The sequence below is a fragment of the Hyaena hyaena genome, unplaced genomic scaffold (assembly GCF_003009895.1).
Source record: "Hyaena hyaena isolate Hyena2069 unplaced genomic scaffold, ASM300989v1 scaffold_285, whole genome shotgun sequence".
NCBI classification, from domain to species: domain Eukaryota; kingdom Metazoa; phylum Chordata; class Mammalia; order Carnivora; family Hyaenidae; genus Hyaena; species Hyaena hyaena.
In genome coordinates, this window is record NW_024080917.1 from 1,293,474 (window position 1) to 1,306,361 (window position 12,888).

General features: G+C 60.7%; 1 protein-coding gene across 1 annotated transcript in view; it reads left to right on the top strand.

The window, feature by feature from the left end:
- IFT140 (intraflagellar transport 140) overlaps window positions 1–12,888 on the top strand; it is a 75,086-nt gene that overhangs the window by 9,206 nt on the left and 52,992 nt on the right. Inside the window, exons 4-12 of the mRNA XM_039246769.1 lie at window positions 1,823–1,944; window positions 2,271–2,413; window positions 3,879–4,054; window positions 4,947–5,038; window positions 5,585–5,691; window positions 6,256–6,401; window positions 9,833–10,036; window positions 10,131–10,203; window positions 11,674–11,765. Coding sequence (XP_039102700.1) covers window positions 1,823–1,944; window positions 2,271–2,413; window positions 3,879–4,054; window positions 4,947–5,038; window positions 5,585–5,691; window positions 6,256–6,401; window positions 9,833–10,036; window positions 10,131–10,203; window positions 11,674–11,765 — 1,155 coding nt within the window. The remainder of the gene's footprint in view (window positions 1–1,822; window positions 1,945–2,270; window positions 2,414–3,878; window positions 4,055–4,946; window positions 5,039–5,584; window positions 5,692–6,255; window positions 6,402–9,832; window positions 10,037–10,130; window positions 10,204–11,673; window positions 11,766–12,888) is intronic.

Here is a 12,888-nt window from a genome sequence, read left to right on the forward strand (position 1 = left end):
TCGGGCTCATCCGCATGACAGCCCCACCCCCACCCCCAGCCGTGCTCCCGCCACAGGCCACAGAGTGGAGCCTCCTCCTCCTGCGGCCCTTCCAGCTGGTTAGAGCGGCGCCCCGAGGTCAGGGAACCCCGTACTCACGCTCAGCAGCGTGTGGAAGGAAGTGACACAGGACACGAGGCGGCAGCCAGATGACGAGGCGCCCGGGGCGTTCCGGGGAGTCCCCGCCAGGTGCCACTCCCCGCACCCCTACCTGCCCGGAGGCCTCCAGCCCAGTCCCTCTGGGTGGTTACGGAGGCCTCACTGCAGCCCTGTGACCAGTGGGTGGTCCTCCGGGCAGCCAGCCCCGCCCCTGGGCGGAGACCGAAAGTCCCCTTTGCTCACGTGAGATGAGACCCCTGCGTGGCCCTTCTCACTGGAAATTCCACAAACCAGTGGTGAGGAAACGTGGCCATCTGAACGACCAAGGACATACTTGTTATCAGTCACGCATCATGGATCTTCACATGTCACCGGTCACGTGAGGTGATGGTGTCCCCACACTCACGTGTGCGGCACACTGACCTCACGTTAGCCTCCACGGCCTTAAACTCCTGCTCATGGCTCGGGCTGACTTCTTCTCTTCAGAGGTGACTTGTCTTTAGAGTCTATAAAATCGTGATGAATGTCACTGTCACGAGGGTGTTGTCCCAGTCTGGCACCTGGACCAGCCGTCTCCCCGCCTGCCTCTCGCACTTGTAAGCGCCCTCAATTCGAGAGCCTGATGACTTAAAACTGCACATATGGTACACCTGTCCCCCAAGCGGAGGTTCCCTGGAGAAACGACTGATCCCAGGACCAGGGCCCAGAGGGTCTGCAGCGCCAGCAAGAAAGGATGTGCCCCCAGATCCCGCCACCCCGGGTGGATCGGCGGGACGCAGGACGAAAGACCTCCCAGAGGCCGAAGCTGGATCATGAGAGTGAACCAAGTGGTGCGGGATCGTAACCCGAAGTGGAAAGTGAACGTCTGTGACACAAACGGTAGTATAAACCCGAGATTTAACAATTAAGGACCTCTAGTTCCGAAGTATCCCAAACGATTATGTAGCCTCTGTGCTCGAGAGGGTGACCTCCTTCCAACCAGTACAGGAGGGACTAGGGGACAAGGAAAGACTTCACCGTGGACAAGATCACCCACGGGGCCTCAGCGGCACCGACCACCCATGTGATGTGACCTGACGTGACAAGAAGGGCACGTGATCTCTGAGGCCGCCTCCCCAAAGCCACCACCCAGCCCAGGCGTGAGAAGAGTGTCAGGCGGGTCTCTGCGGAGGGACGCTCCACGGCATCCGTGACCAGGCCTCAAAGCTGGGGGTCAGAGGAGCCTAAGGGGACGTGCCGCCCAAATGCCCTGTGGCCCTGGGGGTGAGGGGGTCCTGGAACAGGAAGTAGATGTGAATAAAGCACGACTCTAGTTAATACGGTACCTCTGTGTCGGCTCGTAAATTCTGGTAAATGCGCTGCACTAAGATCTGCTCACGAGAGAAACACGGGGTAGAGGGCGGGGGCTCCTCTGAAATGACCTCTGCCGCTTTTCGTAAATCTGAATCTGTTCTAAAATTGAGCTTGGAAAGCTGGCTGCGTGCCAGGTGTTATCTCAGAGCGTGAGGGCAGGAGAGGGCGCACAGGGAGGCGCCCGGCTCCGTCCCACGGTCACGGTGCACGCGCGGCAGTTGGTGGCTTGTTTCAAAAGTCACCAGCGTTGATTCTGTTGCACCGTGTAAGTCTTGCCTCCCGCCGGTCACTCTCCAATTGTGTCTCCTCCACACGGCGTTGGCTTTTCCAGCTCGGTATCCTGCTCCTGTGGAGGCTGGACCAGAGGGGTCGGGCACAAGGACCTCCTCTGCTGAAGCACGAGTACGGAAAACCCCCGACGCACTGCATCTTCCGGCTCCCCCCTCCTGGCGAGTAAGTGAGAGTGCGGGGTGCAGGTGCGGGGCAGGTGAGGGGGCAGGTGTGGTGCAGGGCAGGGGCAGGTGAGGGGGCAGGTGTGGTGCAGGGCAGGTGCGGGGCAGGTGGGGGGCAGGTGTGGTGCGGGGGCAGGTGCGGGGCAGGGCAGGTGCGGGGGCAGGGGCAGGGCAGGTGGGGGGCAGGTGTGGTACAGGGCAGGTGGGGGGCAGGGGCAGGGGCAGGGCAGGGGCGGGGCGAGGGCAGGGGTGGGCACATCTGCCATGACCACGCTTCCCGTAGGAACATCGGGAGTCCTGACTTCCTGTCACGTCCGCCTTCCACAGGGACCTTGTCCAGCTGGCGAAGGCGGCCGTGAGCGGCGATGAGCGAGCCCTGGACATGTTCAACTGGAGGAAAAGCGGCTTCGGGAGCCTCCTGAAAATGGGGCCTCAAGAGGGACTGTCCTTCTTTGTCAGCCTGACGGATGGTGAGAAGCATAGCTGGGGTTTCTAGGACACTGAAGCATGTTAGGGGCGTCTGGTGGGGGCCGTGAACAAGGAGGTGACGTGTCTGCATGAAGCAGTTGTAGCCTGTGGGTGTGCCAGTCATGGCGTGAGGCGGCGGCTGCTCTCAGCCGTCACTGACCCCACGTTCAGAGGAGAAGGCCTCACGTTGTCCTGAGGAGGCGGGTGGGCTTGGCTTGTGTCTGGAGGGCTCTCTGGACAAGGGCCCGTCACAGCGCCCCGATCTGAGCTCTGGGGAGGGAGGGTGACAGGGCAGGATGGGCAGGGGGCCGGCACTGAGCACCGTCTGTCTGGACCCTGACTCCTCAGCATGAGCGGGGTCATGGGCAGCAGATAAATGCGGCATGGAGCACAGGCAGAGGAGGGCCTACAGCGACTATGGGAGACATATGCGTGCGTGCGCGGGAGCCAGAGCAGGGAAGGGGGCTCACGACAGCGGTGCCCTTCGACTGGGCAGGCCGCCACGCAGCTCAGCCCAGACGGGAGGAAGGGAGCAGACGGCAGCTGCAAGGCTGGGCTTTGCTTTTTTTAAGGTCGAGATACCAATTGTTTTTGGAGGTGAAGAGATGGCCAAGGGAGGGGACTTGGAGGGGCCCCAGGGGGCCAGGAGTGGGTACGGAGCCGTGCACAGTACCAGGAGGAGGCCCCCTTAGCAGGGAGTCGACGAGGTGGTGTGGGAAGAGGGCCCAGCGGACAGGGGTGTGTGGTGGGGACGGGCCTGGAGATGGAGGGTCAGGCCTGCCTCTCACACAGGAGCTTTGGGCCTCAGGGGCGGGTCACCCCGTGGAGTCGGACCCCTGCCTGCAAGCTCACTGCATGAACGTGTGTGGGTGTCGCCAAGCCACCACAGATGCTCGCCGAGGCGGTGCCCGCACAGTGACGTCTGACCCTGGGCCTCGGCACAACCTCGAACTTGCCAGTTGAATGGGAAGCGCCTTCCGTTATCCCTGGGAGCAGATGAGAGCAGACGGGGAGGGTGAGGAGGCTTCCGAGGGCAGCAGACAGGAGGCGCTTGGCCAGCACTCCCAGGAGGCTCCCCACCGACTCTGAAGACCGAGGAAGGGCGGGCAGGCTGCACAGGGCAGGGGAGGGAGGGCCTCTGGGCCGGAGAGCACGTGCTCACGGAGACGTCAGGTCCGTGGCTGCAGGAGGGCTGTGGCTCCAGGCCTGGGCGTCTGGGTGACGGATGTGCACCCAATGTTATCACTCCAGGGCCGGCAGGGAGTTTCGAGGCTGCCCCGGCAGGAGAGCAGGGCTGGGAAGTGAAGCCTATTTCAGAGGCGGCCTGGGGGTCTGTGTGCGGACGGTTTCTAAATGTTTCATTTGTCAAGTTTGATAATGAAGATGTTTACTTTGCAAATATCCCTGAGTAGGTACAGCGGCTGCCGGCAGGTGCCGCCCCGCCTGGACTGACCCCTTTGCCCTTAGGGACGGTGCACTACGTGGACGAGAAAGGCACGACAACCCAGGTGGCGTCCACGGACAGCTCGGTGCAGACGCTCTTCTACCTGGAGAGGAGGGAGGCCCTGGTGGTGGTCACACAGAGCCTGCTGCTGTCCCTGTACGTGGTGAGGCCGGAGGGCCAAGCGGAGGAAGTGATGAAGGTAGGCGGGACGCGGGCAGCAGGGTGGCGAGGCCAGGTGTCACCACCGCCATGCAGGGCGTCACTGACATGACTCAGTCCCCAGGAGCTTGCGGGCATGGGGGGGGCGGGGGGGGGGCGCGGCAGAGCCTGGCCGGCTCTGACCGGGGATCACTGCTCACCCTGCAGCGACTCATTTGACCTTCATGATGGAAATAAGACAGGGGACACAGTCCTGCTTCCCACCCTGTGTGCAGATAGGGCCCTCACTTCGCTGCGTCATGGCCCGTGGGTCCCCACCCGAGGGGCGTCCGTTGCCCTCCCCCTGAGAATCCTGAAAAACGTGCCCCGCGCTAGCTGCTGCTCTCGGCCTTGATGCTCAGCGAGGGCCAGTCCTCTCTGGCCTCCGGCCGGTCCCCTGGTTTATACCAGACGAATCCATGTTCCTCGGAGAATTATGAACTTCCCCTGAAGATGACCCTGAAGATTCCGAGCTGATTCAGTTTTCGTAAATAAGCATTTACATGGTCACTTTGGCGCCCCTGGCACAGCCGTCATAAATAGAGCCCCAAGTCACGTGGACCTGGGTCCAGATCCCCTGGGGCCTCTCACTGGCCGGGGGCCTGGGTGGGTTTGTTCTCTGCAGAACGGGGTCCTGACACCTGCCTGAGAGCGTGGGGTCGTGTCTGAACAGGGCTCTCCTTGGTAGTTGTTCTAGAAACACACTCACCGTGTGCAGAAGCTGCAACTGTGAGCCACGTAGCGCACAACAGGGAGCCGTGTGGCTGAGCGGGGGCCGCCTCTCCCAGCGTCCCTGGCAGCGCGGCTGGCACGTCCCCGCCAGGTCACCGCACACCGGACGCTCCAGGCTCCAAAGAACAACATGCTTCCTTCAGGTTGTTTCTTGTCATCAGGTGAAGCTGAGTGGGAAGACGGATCACCGGGCGGACATCGTGCTGATTGAAGGCAGCGTGCTTGTGACCGCCGTGGGGGAGCCCGTCCTCAGGTTAGAGCCTGCTGCTCGCAGGCCCCGCCATCGAGGGTCAGTCCCTTCCGGAGGGTAATGCGCACACAGAAAAACACGGGCTATGGTGAACCTCCACGAATTGAACACGTCCGTACAGGCAGCTGTGAGGTCAGAGAGCAGAGCATGGCACACACCCAGGCGGCCCGCCTTGGCCCTCAGCGTAGGCCCGGCCTGACCCTGACGCCTGGTTTTCTCGAGCTGGGCGTACGTGCAGTCGTGTGCTGTGTCTGCTTACCCGCCTGCTTCTGCTCCGCGTGGTACTTGGGGATTGGGTTCTCCTGCGCTCCCGTGCGTGGTTGGAGTTCCTTTGTTCTCACTGTGACCTGGTGTCACACACGAACCCTTGCTCCCCTGATTATGAACAAGGCATCAAATAGATCCAAGCGTAATGACACAGGCCTTTTGTATCGGAGTCCCTAGGGCTCCACCTGCTTCCTGATCGCTGTGCACAGTGAGCAGACTCAGGGAGCCGGGGAAGCCCAAAGACCTGGTCCCCTGAATGGCGCCGTCTGCCTTTCGTTGTAGATTCTGGGATTTAGAAGGAGGAGAGAATTACGTGCTGAGTCCAGAGGAGAAGTTTGGTTTCGAGAAAGGAGAGAATATAAACTGTGTTTCTTACTGTAAAGTCAAAGGTGAGCCTTGTTGGGTGCCAGAGAAAGAGAGGCAGCCTCAGGCCTCGCTCCGTGGGCTGCAGAACACGGCTGATGGTGACTCAGAGATGGTGGATGGGCTCTGACTGTCAGTCCCCTGAGCAAAGTCACTGGGGAGCGAGAAAGTGACAGCAGAGCTTTGCTCCCCCATGTGAAGGTGGACGGGTTTGCTGGACAGTGTGGCCACCGTGGCTACACGCAGGTGACCTCTGTTCCCTCCTGAAGCCACAGGAAAAGTATAGGAAACTAACAGCATGTGTATATGTGCCTGCACACATAGAGGACAGAAACAGGCAGTGAATCAGAGCATCATTTATTTTGTGCCTGCTGGGCACTGAGTGCCAGGCCAGCGCCGGGAAGCAGCCCTGAACTGGCAGACAGGTCCCTCCTCTCGTGGGAGACGAGAAAGCCGCGCCGGCACCCCCAGCCCACGCGGGGGGTGCAGGGCCGGGGCTGGCGCTCACTGGGCTGATGCACACGTTTGAAAGCCACACGTTCCTACTCCTTTAACCCTTTCGACTCACTGAACTTTGTTTGTACCCGCAGGTCTTCTGGCAGCGGGCACCGATAAGGGGCGAGTCGCCATGTGGAGAAAAGTGCCGGCCCCGCCTAGCAGCCGAGTGGCCGAGGGCAAGGACAGGTGGACCCTTCAGACCCATAATGAGCTCGAAGGCAACATCACGCAGATAAAGGTACGAGAGGCCCCAGGGCGCTGGGTGCTCTCGCCTGCCCTGCAAAAGCAGAGGAAGCGGTTGGCTTTGAACCTGCCAGTTACTCAGCTTAGGACTCTATAAAGTAAAACATCATTCAACACCGTTCTCGAGGCCTTTGGGGTTCCAGAACTGTGGACACGGGACCGCGGGCGTGTAGTCCCCCGTACCTGTGTTATCCGTCCACCCATCCCCATCTCTGTCCCCTCTCCGTACCTGGAGAGCAGCTGTGTCAAGATGGGCCACACACAGCGCTTCCTTTTCGTGTATTCGGAGTGTGTGGCCGTCACGACACACCGTGGCCCAGGAAGAGGCCCTGTGAGCCAAAAGTGCCCCCGGCCCCCTGTCCTCCCTGCGCACACGTGCGCTCTCTCTCTCTGGGTTTGCCCGCGCTGGGCGCGTCCTAGAGGCGGAGCCACACAATCTGCGGCTTCCTGTGTCCGGCCTGCGTCCCTGAGCGTCGTGAGTCCCAGGTCCACGCCCGCCACGGTGCGTGTTGGCGGTGCCTCCCCTCGCACAGCCGAGGGGCGCCCAGGGCGGGCATGGGCCACGTTTCGCTATCTGTTCTCCTTCCATCCCTTCCATCAATGGCCACCTGGGTTGTTTCCACATCTGGACTTTTGTGAGTCACGTGGCTGTGAACATTGGTGTGCAAGTTTCTGCGTGGGCGCATGATTTCATCTCTTGGGCAGATGCTTTTTATGCTTTTTTACTATAAATTCTGTCTCCTAATGGCTTGCATCTGGGGAGACGCGGCGTGTCACCTTCCTTTGCATCTCTAAGTGCTGCGCCCTGTAATTGTTTGCACAGGTTGGTAGTGGCCTCTGCGGAGGCCTCGTCTGTTAAGTCGGGCATCTGGGCCTTCTGGCAGTTCCTGTTTGCTTTCAGTTTCCAGGGTGTGTCATACTCTCCTGGTTCACGTGGCTCTCGACCTTTGGCTACAAACCCCTCCTCCCGCCCCACTTACCTCTGTGGTTTGTTGCCACCCGCCTGTTGGTTTAGTGGCTGGATCACTGCAGTGACGTCTCTGTCCCCCGCAGTGTGCACCCTCTGACATGGCCCCCGGAGGGCTGCCCTAGGGCGTGTGCACGGCCCCGGCACAGCGGTGAGCGTGAGGCCCTCAGAGTGTCCTCTCCCTTATCTGCTGAACCGTGCACCTCAGCCCCGCTCAGCTGCTGGCCGGTGGCCCTGGGCATCGATTGCCACCCCCCTACCCCGGTCCAGGCCCATCCCATGTGGGCAGGTGTAGTCTTCAAGCTCAGGGTCATTGCTTGGTTCCGACCCAGGAAGCCTGCTCCAGGCGTGTCCGTCCCCTGTTCCCTCTGGTCACCGGTCATCTGCTGGGAAGCTCGTAGCTCTCGTGAGGCTTCCGCTCGCTCCGAGAGTGCCCTCAGGCTCGGACTTGCCTACATTCTGTTTCAAGTGGGGTCACTTCCTTTGGGGAGCACTTCGGAGCTCCGTTCCAGGGGGCTGCCTCTCCCCTTGGGGGAAGAAAGTCTGAGGCCCCGCCCCAGAGCTTGGGATGGGGACGGTGGCCACCTCTGCAGCGACACCCTGCTCTGCGAGCAGTGAGCAGCGCTCCGCAGCCTGTGGTCTTCTGACGTGGCCTCTCCCAGCGTGGAGCCCGCGCACCGAGCGAGCTGGGGCGCAGGCGTGGGGGCCCGGCATTCTCGGGCACCCTGTGACCCGGAGGGACCCCACCCCTCACAACGTGGAGCCAGGGAGTTGGGCACGCCACCCGGGAGACACCATGGCCCCGACGGGACAGGGAGCCGACGTCCCGGCCACACCTGCCCCGGCGGGAAGGGGAGCCCGGAGGCTCGGGGCCACAGAGCTGCTGTTCCGGCCGGATCCGGCGGGCTTTCCTGAGGCCGCCTTCGTTCACCTCGTGCCCGTGCCCGACGTCCAGAGCTTTAGGTGGCTGTTGCCCCCTGCGGTTTTCTCCAGGCCCACCTGCTCCCGCCTCAGGGTCCTCCTGCTGCCCCAGGCTGCTTCTCGGACCCCAGACCTGGTCCCTGAGACCAGATCTTACCCGCGGCTGGGTCAGGACAGGAGGAAACACCCAGTAATGGTTGAGCACTTCGGGTGCTACCCTTAGACCCTCGCGACGCAGCCGTAGGTAAAAGTAGCTCCTGGGTGAATTAGGGACTTGAATATGGTCATGAGGCCAAACTAAATGCCTGCAAATAGCATAGATTATTATCAGGTCGGCAGAGAATGTACAAGTTCCTCAGATTTGAAGTGATGGGAAGAGCCACGCTAATTTTCCTTAAGGTCTTAAAAAAAAAAGGAAGTAAACGGTGAGACCTTCTTTAAAGAGAAGCCTCGGTGCAGGGGTCCCCAAGTGGCTCAGTCGATTAAGCGTCCAACTTCAGCTCAGGTCATGATCTTACGGTTCATGGGTTCAAGCCCCACATCAGGCTCTGTGCTAATAGCTCAGAGCCTGGAGCTGCTTCAGATTCTGTGTCTCCCTGTCTCGCTGCCCTTCCCCCACTCACACTCTCTCTTTCAAAAATAAATAAACATTGAGGCACCTGGGTGGCTCAGTCGGTTAAGCGTCTGACTTTGGCTCAGGTCATGATCTCACTGTTCACGGGTTTGAGTCCCACGTCGGGCTCTGTGCTGACAGCTAGCTCAGAGCCTGGAGCCTGTCTTTGGAATCTGTGTCTCCCTCTCTCTCTGACCCTCTGCTGCTCACGCTGTCTCTCTCTCTCTCAGAAGTAAATTAAATAGACATTAAAAAAAATTTTTTAACAATTAGAAAGGAGACAGAGAAGCCTCCCCCATATAAAAGTGTCATTTCTTCCCAAATAAATTTACCCATTACATGTACGTCCATACAATTCATGATCTTTCTTTTTTTCCCCATGGGGGAATTTGACAAAATAAACTCCTCTGGGAGAGCACATGGTGAGGGGGAAATGCACAGAATCAGAACATTTCCGTATCCCAAACCGGAATATATCTCGAAACTAGAGCAGTTCAAACAGCGCGCGCTTACTCAGGCGTGGGTAAACGTACCGTGGCACGGGGAAGCAAATCCAAAACCAGACAGACGTAGCTTTAGAAGGTCAAGTGAGATTAGGAAAGTTCGTGTCCCCGGAGGAGAGCCACGCGATTCAATACACTGTGTCAGCATGTCATCCGTTTACAAAGAGTATACATCCTTAAGTTTACAACTAACTGGTCACAAAGACAGGACATGGAGCAGCCCCGTCGCATTACAACTCGAGTGTCCGTGTTTTACAATTTTCCGTTAAATGTGTGTTTTGTGCCAAAAGATCTGTAAGTCGGTTTTCACACCGAGAGGAAGCAGCGCTGTGAAAACAGCGATGCACCGCGTGTGCCGCCGTCCTGACGGCGCCTTCCTCCCTCTGCTCCCCTCTCGCCTCCATCGGTGGTGCGGAACCCAGTGGGGCTCACGGAAGAGCCTGCTGGCGGTCCACAGCGTCCGCTCCGTGGTGATCCTCCGTGAGCAGGCCATGTGCTCGCACTTCCACCAGCAAGTGGCTGTGGCACAGACCTCCCCCAGCTCGCTCAGCGTGTCCTTCCTGTCCACGGGCGTGACACATAGCCTGCGCACAGACATGCACATCAGCGGGCTGTTTGCCACCAAGGTGAGCACACAGGGGCGCTGGGCTCTGCCAGGTCCTTCGGGGCAGTGAGGGTGCGGGCGGCGGCTTGCTTTATAATCTCCATGACCCTTCATAGGATGCCGTTGCTGTGTGGAATGGAAAACAGGTGGCGATCTTTGAGCCTTCTGGAACCACGCTACGGAACGCAGGTGGGAGCCTCGTCCCCCCCGCGGGGGACTCACAGCACTCTGCTCTGTCTTCTCGCCATCTAACAGGGGTGCTGGTGCCCGCAGTGTGGGCAGGGGGCTGGCCCAGGGCTCTGGCCCTTCAGTGCTGGGCGGCGGCCTGCTGAAGCTAGAGGCGGTGGCTGGGAAGCCCTCCTGGGAGCCTGGACAGTGAATGACCACAGTGCTTTCTGGGGAAAGGGGTGGCCACAAACCCGGCTTCTGAACTGGTTCCCGACCCACGCGGAGCCTGAGCCCTGTGGCACCTTGGCCAAAGCCGCCTCTGTCTGGATGTGAGGATGGGCCGTCAGCCTCCACATCCTTCTCACGGGCGCCTTTCCCCTCCCTGCTCTGCGCGTGCCTGAGGGAGCGTCCGGGGCAGCGACAGACAGCAGGCACAGCCCAGACAGAGGTTTCCCCTCTCACAGCCACAGAGGCTGGGAGTCAGACACACCTTCCCGGGGCCCAGTCAGGGCATCGGCAGGCCACACCCCTGAGCACTAGGGAAGTCTGTCACTCGCTTCTCCAGCTTCGGTGGCTGCTGGCCATCCTTGGCTTGGGCCCATTGTCCTGGGCCCTCCCTGCACTGTCACCTCGTTCCCGTCGCGCATCTGCTCCCTCCTGCAGAGGCCTCGTGGTTGCCGTCAGGGCCTCCTGCGTAATCTCGGACGCTTTCCCCATCTCAGGACCCTCTGTCTTTGACCTTATCCTAACATCCATGCCCCAGGGACCAGGACCTGACAGCGCGGGGGGCCGCGTGCAGCCTACTGTAACGACCCCTGGGGCGCACTCCTCGGCCAGCTATCCTGCACAGTCGTTGCGTGCACCCGGGCTGACCCCACTGGAGCGGGCATCGTGTGCTCTGGGGCGCTTCCCCTACCCCCGTGGGCTTGTCTGAGCCGCTCTTGCCTCCCTGGGGGTGCTTCTCTCTCACCCCAGATGAGCCTGTCCCCCCTTTTCCCCATCCCCTCCCCCCTCTTCTCCTCTAACGCTTCAGCGCCTAAACTTTTCTTATAACACTTTGCCTGCTCTGCCTTGTGTTGTGGCCGTACTGAGCGTCCTCTCCAGCACGACCCCCTTGGGGCAGGGACGAGCCTCTGGCCCCTCAAGAGGACAGCACAGCAGGTGCTCACGCATTTTCTGCCCTGTGTGTGTCATCACCTCCCTGCCCAGATGAGAACCCGTCTAGACCCAGGGATGAGGGCTGGTGGCCTCCAAAGCCCCACCTAGAGTGGACGGACACCTGCTTAAACAGCTGTGCCGGCCAGTGGGCGGGGCCCGGTGACGCGTCACTGCTCCAGCCCCATCGGCGACCCTGTCCCTGTCCCTGCGCCTCAGGGCCTTGCTTTCTTGCAAGAATGCGCCCCTCACTATCCTGGTGAGCGCCAGGGCGAGAAAGAAACGTGTGTGAGGAGCTGAAGCCTGAGCACGTAACGTGTTCATCTGTCGTCCTAGGAACCTTCCTGTGTGAGTCTCCGGTGTTGGCCATGCACGAGGAAAATGTGTACACCGTGGAGCCAAACCGAGTCCAGGTTCGAACCTGGCAGGTAGGTTACTGCTCTGGGGCAGGAGGGATTGATGGGAAAGCAACTGGAACAGTTTAAAAGGCCGTTGGTAAGTCCAGCCAGAGCCGCTTAGCAACTTCACGCGGCCGGACCATAGTCCCCCACCCGGCACTTGGCGTGAACTCCACCCGCGGCTGCTGGGATCTGTGAAATCAGAGGCAGGGCACGGACCCCGCACCATCGTAAGGACTGGACCACCGGCCCCCGAGTCCCCGGGCTGGAAGTGGGAGGAGGTGTTTGCTGCAGTTCACGTCCATCTTGGAGGCTCTGGTCAGGCCCCGCCCTGCATGTTGTGGGGGGTGGGTGCCCTCGATGGGCCTTCCAGGTGACCGCCTCCAACACACCGCCTGTTCCCTCCTGGTGGCGCGGAGTAGGCGTCCCTGCCTGCCCCTATGTGGCACGTTAGCTCCCTGAACCTGCCATCACAAAGTGCCGGAAATCAGGCGGCTGAAAGCAGTCGAAATTTATTTGCTCACAATTAAGGAGGCCGGGAGTCCGGGTCCGGGTGTGGGCAGGGCGGGCTCCGTGTAACCCCTGCTTCTGGCGGCTCCGGCGTGCCTTGCCGTGTAGACCCATCGCTCTGTCTCTGCTCTGTCGTCACCTGGCCTGGCGTCCTTGTCGTGTCTTGTCTGTCTTGTGAGGGTGCCGTCCCTGGACTCAGCCACCCTAACCCAGAGTGGTCTCCTCTCGCGGTCCTTAATTCCGTCCGCAAAGACCCTTTTCCAAATAAGGTCACGTTCACGGGTTCAGGTGCACGGATGTTTGGGGGCCCCCACTCAGCCCAGGACACGCAGCAGCGCTGTGTCGAGGGCGGAAAAGCTCACGGCTCTGATTTCAGCTCTTGTGCGGCTGCTTTATCCATCTCTGGGTCCTTTGCGGGGGTCCGCGTTCGGCTTCTGGGGGCTGCAGCTCACACGCGCCAGGTCCCCGCTGCTCACCGCCATGCCATGCCGCAGCTCCCGAAGTTCTCCCTGGGGGGCCTCAGCGGGTGGGAAGCGCCCCAGGGGGCGGCCCTGGAGTAGAGGCTTCAACGTGGGGATGCTGACCCCCCCCTTCCCCCCGCCGGGAGGTCCCTGCCTGTTTGAGGAGGGAGGGGAGGCAGAGA